At 37.6% G+C, this 12812-nt stretch overlaps 2 protein-coding genes across 3 annotated transcripts in view; one reads left to right on the top strand and one right to left on the bottom strand.

Annotated features, from left to right (window-relative positions):
* LOC121962501 overlaps positions 1-307 on the top strand; it is a 6896-nt gene extending 6589 nt beyond the window's left edge. The window contains exon 9 of the mRNA XM_042512759.1: positions 243-307. Within this exon, the coding sequence (XP_042368693.1) occupies positions 243-307 (65 nt within the window). The remainder of the gene's footprint in view (positions 1-242) is intronic.
* Positions 308-2662: 2355 nt separating this feature from the next.
* Positions 2663-8729, bottom strand: LOC121962104 (low affinity immunoglobulin gamma Fc region receptor II-a-like). 2 transcript variants are annotated; one of them, XM_042512299.1, is made up of 11 exons: positions 8699-8729; positions 8357-8416; positions 7680-7934; positions 7314-7562; positions 6212-6457; positions 5977-6042; positions 4673-4792; positions 4062-4121; positions 3820-3891; positions 3254-3325; positions 2663-2989 (listed from the first exon to the last, which is right to left on the bottom strand). In XM_042512299.1, the coding sequence occupies exons 1-10, from the start codon at positions 8727-8729 to the stop codon at positions 3258-3260; spliced, it is 1227 nt and encodes a 408-aa protein (XP_042368233.1). In that variant the 3' UTR covers positions 2663-2989; positions 3254-3257. The 2 variants fall into 2 exon arrangements, with proteins under 2 accessions (XP_042368233.1, XP_042368234.1); XM_042512300.1 differs by lacking the exon at positions 5977-6042.
* Positions 8730-12812: the final 4083 nt, after the last annotated feature.

Genomic DNA, 12812 nt, shown 5'->3' with positions numbered 1-12812 from the left:
TTGAAATAAATATAAATTCTAATTAATTTCTCAGATGTGAACATGGCATTGTAGAGTAACATAACAAAATGGTAAATTAACAATATGTGAACTCACACTGTGTCTCTCCTGCAGATGAAGGTGGACANTTGAAATAAATATAAATTCTAATTAATTTCTCAGATGTGAACATGGCATTGTAGAGTAACATAACAAAATGGTAAATTAACAATATGTGAACTCACACTGTGTCTCTCCTGCAGATGAAGGTGGACAGTCGACTGCAGCCATTTACTACACTTTAAGCATGGGTAAGACCAACAATTAAATCCAGTGTGATAATCCGACATTATGGAAGAGAAATCAATACGTCTAAGTCGAGCTTGACACAGATAATTTAAAGATAAATTTCCAGTTATCGGTTCCTAAAATCTCCCCATCTGACTGACATTGTTTGTTTTTCATACCAGCTCCGGGAGAATCCAGCTCCACTGCGGCACCAGTTCTCTCTGAAAGTACAAAACTTTAGACTTCTTGTGATACTGGTCTCCAGTCTCTCTTTGCTACACATTTTTAAAAAGCAGAATGCTTTCGCTCGTTTAAGTTAAAGTTAACACATTTTGTAGGAATAAGTATTGTACTGTATATATTGTGTCTTATAGGTCTCAGAGTAGAGATACTTTACTGAAGGAGTGAGAAAACATAAAACTTTGCTTCTATGTCCATGTGTGTTAGATGTTTTAAAGAAATTGGTCTTTATTGGTCATGGTCAGAAATGTTTAAGTTCCTGTCTTAACATTTAAATTTTACTTATAATTTTGAGGTTTTTTTAATCTCGACTGTGAGATTTCATTGTATGACTCATTTCATCCATTGCAGAGTAATGTTACAGTCCTTGTGTTACAGCAGAGTAATGTTACAATTTCTTGCAATTTATATAACATTTCTTATCATGTTGCTTTTTGTTTTTTCCCTTAATGTTCTTGAAAGAAACCAAACCTTTTTTTAAAGATTTAAATCCTAAAAGCATCTAAAAGCACAAGAAAAATAATGTCTCTCCAGGTTCTAAAAGGTTTAAAAAGTAATGATAATTCGGTTTTACCTCTGACAGCCAGCCAGCCTCCTGGGGACTCTCCAGCTCAAGAGATGCCACACCTGCACAGTCCTTCATGAGACTTGCAGACACTGTGGACAACCACGTCTTGATGTCCGAGTCAAAGCGTCTCCTATCCGTAAATGCTTTGTTCTTCTGTTACATGCAAACCAAAAGCAGCAGAAATAAGCAAATAAACACATTAACGTACTTTATAAAGATAAAGAAGAGTGTGGTGATGATGATGATGGGGGTGCTGTCTCACACTTTGCTCCAGAATCTGGACGCTGAGAACTGGGTCCCCTCAGTGTTTTCAGACATGTAGGTTTATTTAAATCAGTTTACTGGACGTGTACACAAGAACGCAGCGGGAGGATTAGAAATGTCATAATGACAGCAGCGCACAGATGAAGGCTGGTTACTGGCTGTGGGAGGGGGGACAGAATCACCAGCTGGTCCAGGTTTTACGGGGTCCAGGTGAACCTGATCAAGCTAATGACAGCTCACTGAATTTGGACTTCCTCCAAGACAAGAGGAGGGGCGTCACAGAACCGGAGAGGCAGTCTGAACATGCAGATCCATCTAAAAAGGGGTAGAGACAAAAAAATTGAATTAAATTCAAACAAAAAGGAGTACAGGAAATCAGATGATTTAAGGAAACTACATGAATATAGAAAGCAATAACAAAAGAGTCAGGTGACCTGGACTTAGAGAAAAGTAGGAGGACATCTGGTGGATGGAAAGGGAATAGCGAGTTACTTCATATTTATTTATTTTTGTTGTTTGTTTAGGTTGTTTGGTAAATTTTCAGGTCATTTTTTTGTACCTTTCACAGATTTCTTGTTAATCTCTTTGTAGTTTTTGGCTGCTAATTACCTTCTTCCCATGTTTTTGAGAAAAATAAAAATAAATAAATAAAGACAATTTTCCCAGGTTTAAAAGGGTTAAATAAATAGTTGTACTTTATTTCTTTTCTTCGCTCAGAACAATTACATATATATATGTATGTAGTGGGTTTGTTAATAAACCCCTAACACCACTCAGTAATGTGCAAAATGGTCAGGCATTGACTGAAATACTGTCAATATACTGTATACTATTATGCAAATCTATGCAAATTTAGTATATTATACAAATAGCTCAACATATGCATGTTAGCATCCAGTAGTTTCCTGCTGTGCGGGCCCATAACATGCATTTATGAAGTAAAACTTCAGGGTACTCAACATCTCTGGGTTCACCATGGGGCTCTAAAGGCCCCGAGAACCCTGAAAATGGGCTAATAGGTAGAAATGTCTATCAGGATGGCCTACCACCTGTATTAGTAGATTTGAATGTAGCGTACAAATACACACAAATGATGAGAAATGGCCTACCACCTATAGAGCCGAATGTGGTGTAGGTCATTTGGAATAGCTAACCACCTTTTTAAGTAGAGTAACAACACCGATACCAAATAGAGTTATGCAGAGATCTTTTTGATACAAATGTCTATCAAAATGAGCTGCCAGCTCATTAAATAGAGTCAAATGTAGCAAAGGTCAGTCTGAAATATAAAAATGCAAATGGAGGGAGACAGAAAAGCAGGCCTTTGGTGTCAATATCACGAGCCAAGGGGCGTGATAATGACTTATTAATTTCTTTATTTAATTTATTACAAAAAATGACGATAACAGGACAAATACAATAATGTGAACATGTGCTGTGGGAAAAAAAGAAGAAAATAGCACCTCTGCTAAATGTACTGAGTACTTTGCATAATACTTAACTAAACACAAGTTGCATACTAAAAAGTGTTAACTAAAGCGCTAAATAACAAGTTCAAAGTTTATTTCAGTCCCTAAAGCTGCTTGTACATGTAGCACGGTGTCAGTAGTCCCTCCGCCTCCCTCGGCTCGGTGTTTTCTCCTGGGTGATCTGTAAGACACACAGGTGTTCACACACAAAACAGTGAACCCGACTGCTAATGCTGCATTTGCTGCCATTCAGTGGTTTGTTGGTGCTCTGTACGTCACAGTATGGACACAATAGTTTTTGAAGCGACCACCAGGAGGAGGCAAAGTAAATTTTTGACACAAAATGCCAGTGAAGAAAAAGTGGAATTATTGTGTTAGTCCGACTAAAACAGGATATTTTTTTTTTAATGCACGAAAAAATGCCCAGGTTTTAAAGTATAGTTACCACTTTAAAGAGCTTGCAAAGCGCCATCCATGTTGAAAGTTGAGTAAGATGAAGGCAAAGATTTGTCCCTCTCTGAAAAACAGATAAAAGGTCAGTTGGAGGAATTAATAGGAGCATTACATGATATGCTTGCATGTTTAACCTTTTGACCGAATCAGAAACACACAGAGAATTATAGCAAGCAGGAATTAGTACAAGCAAAAGTATATGAAAAAGAAAATGTAGAAATAGAAATAAACAATTTGTACAATATGTAAATATTAACCAAATTAAAAAGTTAGTTAATAATAATGGCAGCAGTATTAATAATAATGTAATAATAACAATAATAATAATAATAGATGTAATATATGTATATATATGACGTATAATTTGCCTGGTAAACATAAATGTAAAGAGATTCAGTGCTAAGTGTGTTAAGTGTGTAAAGTTTAAAACTGTGTCTTGTGTCAAAGTGCAGAGTATAAAACCAGTATGTAAGTTCACAGTATAAAAATATTAAGGTCAGACTGCTACTTTGGTCCTGTGGAGGACTGCAGGCTGAGGGGGGTTCAGGGGCCTCCTACCTCCTTCTGTCTGTGGTTTTGAGTCGTGCTTTTTCTCGAGGCCGAAGCTCAAATTATCAGCGTCTGCAGCGTCTAAAACAAAATATACGACACGCTCAGCTGGTGTGAATTTGTAGAGCTGACGTTCTCAAACGTTTCTGGCTGAAACCACAGAGTGACTCTTCTCTTCAGTTTCTGTTATTTATTGTTTGAGCTCTATAACTCAAGGAGCACTAAATTACCTTTCCTCTTTTTTTACTTGCCTTTTCTGTCGACAGTGTACAGGTCCATGTTTGGATCACACATATTTGCCTCTAGTAAAACTGAAACATGAAGAAAATGATTTGTTATTATGCTGTCGGTATTTTCAGCAGTATGATTTTATAGAATAATCAAAGTAGCACAAAATATTCTTAACCAAACTCAAATATTGTCACTTGGTTTACAGATTTTCACATCTATATATGACACGCTAGGTATTCTGCGTTTGTCGTAGATGTTCTGCACAACTGCCAAAAGTAAATAATAGCTACTAGGAATAAAACACCATTAACTGTTGACACTGTTTTCAGGCTTTCAGCCATTTCTGCTGCCCTGAAATGTCACGCAAACATTATAACTCAGTAAAATTTCCCAGTTCCCCACTCAGAATTACGACTTTGGAGGACTGTTTACGTGCTCGTAACATGCAGTAAGTGAATGTAGACAAAGGGCTTAGTCAGTCTCGACATACAGCAACTCTCAATGCCCCTGTGCAGTTTCAGATTGATTGGGCAACCCATCGAGGACAAATATGACCACAGAGAGACACACAGACAGATGGACAGACATAGTCTTCTGCATTTGATGGCAGCATTAAGTATAATTTCGGTACCAAGCTGTTTCTTCCAGAAAAGCAGTCCAATCACCAGCAGCTGCAGGAACAACACGACCGTGACAGCGACCCACAGCAGGATGTAGTAATGGCGGGAAAAATGAATCTCTTTGTCAGATGCTGGAAAGATGACAGAAAGTACTTTCTTTAATCAAAGGCTCAATATTGTACTGCAGATCTGTGTTTTTGTGTTGGAATTATCTGTTCAATACTACAATACTACAACTTGCAGCTTTATGCAATAACTTTTAGAGTTGCATGCTGCAATGCTAGGAACCCTTAGGGACTATTTTACGCGCTTTCACTTTTGGTAATTTTGTCTGTATTGAAGCATGTCTCCTAAATGTAGTCCGGACTGTGTATTTGAGTGTAATCAGTGAATTTGCAGCTCAGCTCCTACAATAAGTCTAAAATACACTGTAGAAACTAAATAGTTACATTCAGACTGTTCAGGTCCAAAAATGCTCCATTGAAACCCATTCAAACTGACATTTTTGATCCCACAGCCATCAGAGCAGAAAAACAGGACTTGTATTATTTCTGGGTGTCATTCTGGGCTTTTGACTCTGAATTTGTCATTTTTAATGTTTTTCACCTGATTATGTCATTTTTACCTTATGTAACGTGGAGAAAATACATCCACTCAGTGACCTGCCACAGTCAATGTTGCTGGTAAGCATTGACATATCCCATCTCATCATAAAAAAGAAAATCTACTTTGTATGTAGTATATTGAAAATAATATAATTTTGTGCTCTTTTTCAGCTCAAAACATACTGGAATCATGACAAAAAAGCAAACATTTAAAGGGCAGAAATTCTGAAAATGAGTGAGTATTGATATTTATGATTAGGGCTGATGCTGGTTAAACAATCAACTCAATAAAAGCAGACAATCATTTTAATATAAGTCATTTTTTAAGCTTAATTTTAAAGTGCAGAGCGATACCAGTGTGTGTCATATTAAAGTGGGCCCTAAGAGTTAAAATCATTTTACTGTTGTCTAACAGTATTGTACTTTTTTTTATAATTTGTTCTAGTGAAAAAAATTTCAATTCATAACACATTTACCCAAAATTTAGCCCGGCATTTGTTGGGTTTATAGTATGGTATGATCAATTGTTTGCAGCCCTAGTTTGTACAACATGCTGTCAGACCGCTTCTAAAATGTGCTTTAATAAGTGTTTTATACCGGTTTATCCCTCTTCAGATTTTTGCTTGCTTCTTATATTTTTGGGGTTTTGGTTGCCTTATTTTTTTGCAGAACACTATAATGATCAATGGACTTGGTAAACTTCACCTTACCTGTTTTGTTTGTGCATCGTGTGTTTGAGTCTTCACTTTGTTTCACTGAGTCATTAAACTTCATTTCTAGGATTTAAAATAAACTTCTGTGAATTCAGTGTTTGGCTAAATTATGTGAGATTGTACTGACTCACCTACATGCCTACAGAGCTCGCTGCTTAGGCGAGTATTGTAAATAACACATCGAGCACCTTCGGCTGCAGTGAATTTGTAAACCAATTAAGTATCGTCTCACCTCTGACAGCTAACCAGCTTTGTGGCGAAACTCCAGCTCCAGAGATTCTGCACTCATAGACTCCTTCGTCAGACGTGGAGACACTGCGGATGGTCATCTCTCCTGCAGAGCCGCTCCTGATGAGGACGCCATTTTTAAAGAAATCAGCTTTGAGGCAAGCGGGAGTTTCCTTTGCTCGACAGCGCAGAGTCACAGCCTCTCCTTCAGTCACAGGAAGAGCAGGACTCTCCAGGATCACATCACCACCTGACCAAACCCGAAACAATATTTCATGTAATTTACAATCATATGCACTATTCAACCACACCAGCCCATTCTCCATCAGAAGCTTTCAGTGTACGAGTGTGACGCCAAAAGCCACCTTTCTCGTCCAGACAGCATGGTTGGATGGTGTCAGATGAGGACGCACTTTGACAAAACCGGTGGTGTTATTATACGCTGAGGGCCGTCCAGGTGGCACCAGGTGTGTCCACCTGCAATGTGCACGAGCAATTTGGGAACGCAGTCGGATGGATTCAATCGCATGTGCAAGAAACGCTGAAGGAAGGCCTGAAGTAATAATCCTGCTGCTAAATACGTCATATAAAGTGCGTGCTACAAACAACTTTTGTGCAGAAGTCCAGAGTTTGCTTCCTGTGTGCATATGTTTTTTTTTCTACACTGACCATGTGCTTCTTTTGCTTAAACCTAACCATCTCTGACTTTGTTTCCTAATCCCAACCATCATCACAGTCGCGCTGGTGTCCATGTGCTGTCGTCTGAACATATAGACTGTGCTGCTTCATGCCACTGCGTGTATTTGTTGACATCAAAATAACGACATCTCGGATCGTTTACCGCTGACACCGAAAGATACCTCAACCATCATAAGCAGACGCAGAAGGTCACTGACAGAGTGGCACAAGTTAGGAGTCAGGATTTGTTGACCATACAGCCAAAAAACCAAGAAACCTCATCATATCACTGATCAATTCAGCAGGTTGCTCGTGTGTATTAAGGTAAAAGCCTGAACATTACGTTTCTGCAGAGTTTTACGTCATTTGTATGTAGAGCTAACGTTATTAAAACAACTTAAAATTACTAAAATTCTTCTCGTCTTTACATTTACGTCTAACAGCCAGCCGACTCTCCGGTGATTCTCCAGCTCCAGAGATGTCACACTTGTAAAGTCCTTCATCAGACTTGTCGACTCTGTGGATGGTCATGTTTCCTGCAGAGCTGCTCCCAATGAAGAGGCCGTCTTTAAAGAAGACAGCTGAGAGGTTGGACGGCGTCTTGTGTCTGCAGCTCAGAGTGACAGCGTCTCCCTCCACCACAGGAAGGACAGGACTCTCCAGGATCACTGAACCAGCTGAATATTTAAAAGCATAACCAAAATAAACAGTACTCTAGTAGAACGAAGGTTTCGAAGTGATATATTTTGGTATATTTTGCTTTTTGAGTTGAAATCTTGCTGCAGTGAACCTACCAGTGACACTGATGTTGACAGCGTTGCTCTTCTTCCCTCCAGCTTCACACCAGTACTCTCCACTGTCTGATGTTAAAACAAAATCAATGCTGCAGCTCACCGTTGACTTCTCGGTGCCATTTGAACATTTTGAAACAAATTCAGTCTCGGTCCTCACTTTCCATGCAGCAGAGACATCGAACCCCTCACAGGTGAAATGCACAGACTCATATTCAAAGAGCTGCAGTCTGCTTGGGATGATGCGAAAAGCTGCATCTAAGATGAGAAACAAAAACCAATGTAAATCAACAACTTCTTTTCAAGCAAGAAACACACGTATACCACTGCCTCATAAAAAGGGAAATTCAAAAAAGAAATGTCTGTGTATTGATGGAAGTATGCAGGCTCAGTGTTTAACAACAGCAAAACAATGTTGGTACATCCATTTAAAAGACTCACAACACGTGTGGTGGTCAAAGTGTCATTGACCCAGTTGTGTGGTTTAAGTAATTGTAAAAACGAATTGCTGTGACTCAGTTTTTCCTATTTTTTGCGGAAAATGGAAAGGATTTAATAGTTTCCAAGGCAAAATACTTCAATGATATTTGAGTTATTACAGCACTGGACTTGGCTCAAGCTTGCATTAGTAGTTCAACTAGAACTTTATGGTTTGGAGTAACCAACTAACAGCTACTCACCAGCTGTCTGAGGATAACTTTCCTGCACATGTGCAACCAGCAGCAACACTACATTCATCACTGGAGAGACAGAAAAGGAGACTTGTATTTATAGATGCTTTTACACAGCATGTAAAATTAATACTGAATCACAAAAATATGCATAATCATTGTAGAAACAACTTTACGTGAAAGGTTTTTGTAACTACAACAGCTATAAAATGTTAATCATAAGAATAAGTTAAAATATTTTTAAGTACTGATGAGATTGCTATGGGATAAAGTATCAATCTTTTTTTGTAATATTTACTATTACTTTATTGAGAAACATGAAATTGTGGCAAAAAGACAAATAATACTCACACAGTCTGATGCGGAAAGCTCTAACCTCCATGGTGTGTTGCTGATGTCTGAGTGTCGGGCTGATACAGAGCTAAATACAGTTTGACGCAGCTGAGAACTTCCTCTTCCTGCGCACATTATTACTGTGTGCTGTACTGAGGTATCTGAAGCCCTGAGGGGCAAGTGACATTTTTTCTGTTGGTCCATTTTCTAAGTCCCAAAAATCCTTACATTTGTTTCACTCTATTTCACACATGAAAAACATTTTTTAGACTCGTACCATCACTACATGCCCTTTCTTTACTTACTGCTCCAGTGGCAATAAACATTACAGAGCACTCTCTGAATCTTGGATTGCCTTCTAGTTCATCTTAGTCCAAAATGCAGCTGGTAATTTAAGGTATAAATACGTTTTTTTTGTGTGTGTGTGTTTTTGTCATACTGAGTGATGAACAGTGCATATGCCAATCCACTGAGGAAGTGCTGAGGTATTTCAGTCTGGATCACACTCGTGAACTGATAGACTTTGCCATTCATAGTGTCACTTAAACAGAAAGAGAGGGAACATAAGGCTTTCTGATTGGATGATAAACACCAAAACGTTCACTGATTGGTTGGTGAAGGGAAAAGAGTGCATCTTTCAGTTTGAACCTTTGATCAAATCACCTCACAGTGGCAGCATTAATCAGAAAAAGTCCTATTCTGCCCCCTGCAGACCCATCTAGTTCATGATTTTAATTATAGTTGCCATAACAATAGATGATGCCTTTTCATTGGCTAAATATGTGATTACTTATAATATTTTATGATCAATTAACTGGCAATTGGATCAAAGTGCAGTCTCTTATTTGCATGTGACACACTGACTTAAAGATACTAAAAGGAAGTTCAGCAAAAGACTACAACACAAAGATAATCATACCCACAAATACAGTTTTTATATTTATCACCGGCAAGTTTTACAATTTCTATAAGTAGATTGAAAATACACAGTGATTATTCGTGTTGATCATCCTTCCAACTCCATTTATTGAATTAATTGCTTTTTAAATAATTTAAAATTTAAATTATTTAAAAATGAAATTTAAAATTTAAATAATTTCTTGAAAATTTGGAAGTTATACATTTTTTTTAAGTTTTATGAACTTAATAACCATAATAATGAGTATAAGTTTTAAAGTAGGCAACCATTTAAATTATTAATTTGCTCTCTTGTATTGCTCCAATTAGAGTTTTTCCAGTAGTGATGTAATTTTAGTAAATAAGCAATTTGCTTGCAGTTGAACTATAAGCTTTCTGTGTGAATAACAAAAGGTTTTCATAAAATGTGTCCCGAAATAATATAGACTAAATAAAGTAGATGAACACACGTTTATTATCATATCGTGCTTTTCTTCCATATAGTTTAAATGAAGAGCCCTCTCTAACTGAGCAGACTTATCAAATGAAACTTGAGTGTTACCTAAATGCAACAGTACAACATCAACTACTGTACCCTCATATCTGTATGAGTCCACTGTTGCTTAAATTCGTTTGTTTAGTAGAATACATTCGTGGATAAAATGATGCTCACCGTGGATTGTCCTTTGTATCCAATGTCTTTTGTATCACATTTGTTAAGCCTCCGAATACCAAAGAATGTCGACGCAGTAAAAGTAAGTAAATAAGTAGTAAAATCCTTTCAAGCTCTCGAGCTGACAGCTACAGAAAATGACCGTAAACTGTGAATTTAAGCTGATTCGTCTTCTCTCGGTCTTGGCTCCGCTCCGGTCATCGCTCTTTACCGCGACCCTCCTCTGATTTACCGATGTGTGAAAACACTCGCTGTGCGCTCGTGCATACGACACAGCACATCAGCGCGCATCAGAGCTGGCGCACTAAAATAAACAGGGTCTTAAAGGCTCAGGTTAAAGCAAATTAAAGGAACATTCCGCGGCTTTTCTTCTAAACATACTCAAACCGGCATCCAGCACCATAAAACCAACATGAAATATGAAACGTAGGTGCTTAACATTAGCGACACTCCTCTAAAGTCCGCCGTTTTTACAGCAGGTCGCACAGACCGGACTCTAACGGGCAGAGCGCGGGGACGGCGGGAGATAAGACCAGTCCCGCGTCCAGCGTCTGTGTGATTTAAGGAGCGACGACAAGCGGCGTTTGCACCTCTGACTGAGAAAACACACAAAAGGTAAAACTTTTTTTTAAAAATGTAATGTTTTCAGTTTCTCTAAATTGTAGAGATGTCATGGTTACCATGAAGCATGGCTTTTGTGTGTGTGTTTTTAGTGTCGTTTTTATCGACATTCGTTATGTTTAAACGTCCTTAGAAGCACTTAAACCTTTGAAATATGAATAAATTGGTTGGTTTCTTGAGCTGCTTTAAAAAAGGGGGTAACTTCGCAAAAAATGTCCTGAAAAATTGGTTGAAAGTTAGAACCCCCCAAAAAATACACTCAAAATTAGTAAAATAAAACGATAGAAAACAGAATAAAACAAAATAATTAGAAGTATTATAATATAATTCAATAACGACAGCAACCATAATTATTAATTATTGAAAATTCATTTACATTTTTTTTCCTTTTATAGAACATTTTCTTGTTTTGTTTTTCTTTTTTGTTTGCAAATTTTCAGGACATTAAATTGTTTTGGGGTTTTTTACTAATTCCTTGCAAATTTTGGGTAATTTCTTGTTAAGTTTATGATTGCCTTACATGATTTTGATTTGAGATTAAACTAATTAGTTTAGGTTTAAGGGGGTTAAGGCCATACAGTAAGGAGCTATTGTTGCCCATGATCTTTTGTGACTAAATTTTATGGTTTATTTCCATTTCCAGCACTGCATGATGCCTCTCCAGACAGACACACTGTTCTGTAAATCTCACCTCTGTGTTTTCAGCGCTTTGATTTTCCATCACGCTGTTGCCTTCCTGCTCCTAACACACGCCCATGCAGGTAACGTATGCATAGATATCATGTTACAATGTACAAAGAAATCCAAATTCTTATTGTAATTGTTGTTAATACTACTTAGTAAATGTCATTAGTAAATTTGGCAGTTTTAGTTTTTGATTTTTATGGATTGCAACGCTGCCTTTCAGCTTTTTTAGGGTCAATACTTTGGACCCACCAGATCACCAACTGCTTTCATACAATGATTTATTGCACTTAAGACATTTTGCACCTTAAATATAGTGTAATAACTGCTGTACAATATTGGCATTATATTGGCGCAGCCAGTTTTTTTAGGGGCAGAGTAAACTTGCATGCAACAATAGCCTCACCTGTTGCAGTTTGACCTCAGTGGAGGGTGCCAACCCCTTGCCGAAGCTCAGTGGTGAAAATGAAAGTAAAAATGTCTTTTGTTTGTTCGGCTAATATGGTTTGTCTTATCTATGCAGGTCAGTAAGATAGGATCTTGAGCAAGATAAAAGTGCAGTTGATCATTACCTTGTACCTGTGTGTTGCTCTTCAGTTTATTGGAATAAAGTGCCATTGGTTTCCTTACAATATACAGTAGTTCAAGTCCGCTGTTGGAACTGTTTCATGGAGGCAGATGATGCATTTAGTGTTGTGTTTTCAGTCATGATGGCAGCATACAGAGTGATGATAATGTCAGTCAGGTTATCGGTCCACCAATTTGATTAAATCTGAAATATCTTTTTAATACTCTTAAGGCTGCTCACAACACTTTGATTATTTCCGGCCCTCTCATTGCCTCGTTCAGATTTCCTCTACAGCCCGAATTGTTTGCTGAATTCGGCAAGGCGAATTTTACTTCTTAAATTGAAGCATGTTCAATCTCCTGCTTACAATATGTGGTTATACTTACACTGTAACACTTAAACTTACGTCATATATTGATGTTTTGACTGTTTATATTTCACTATTCATATGTTTTCTGGGTGTGGTTTTTATATAAGCCAGTATGGGTTTATACCACACCCCACATGTACTTTTTATATGTTTTATTCTCATTCTTGCTTTCTACTATTAAAAACAAATAAACTGTAGTTATCTTATTATCCAGTAGCCTGGATGAACTTACATTTTGCCTGGAAGGTTGCTTTAATATATATATATATATTTTTTTTTTTGGAAACCATTTTCATCCTGACAACATGCCAGCTGCGAC

The sequence above is a fragment of the Plectropomus leopardus genome, chromosome 23 (genome assembly GCF_008729295.1).
Source record: "Plectropomus leopardus isolate mb chromosome 23, YSFRI_Pleo_2.0, whole genome shotgun sequence".
In the NCBI taxonomy this organism is placed as follows: Eukaryota; Metazoa; Chordata; class Actinopteri; order Perciformes; family Serranidae; genus Plectropomus; species Plectropomus leopardus.
Note: the sequence above shows the minus strand (reverse complement) of the source record. Positions and strands in the feature narration are given on the sequence as shown.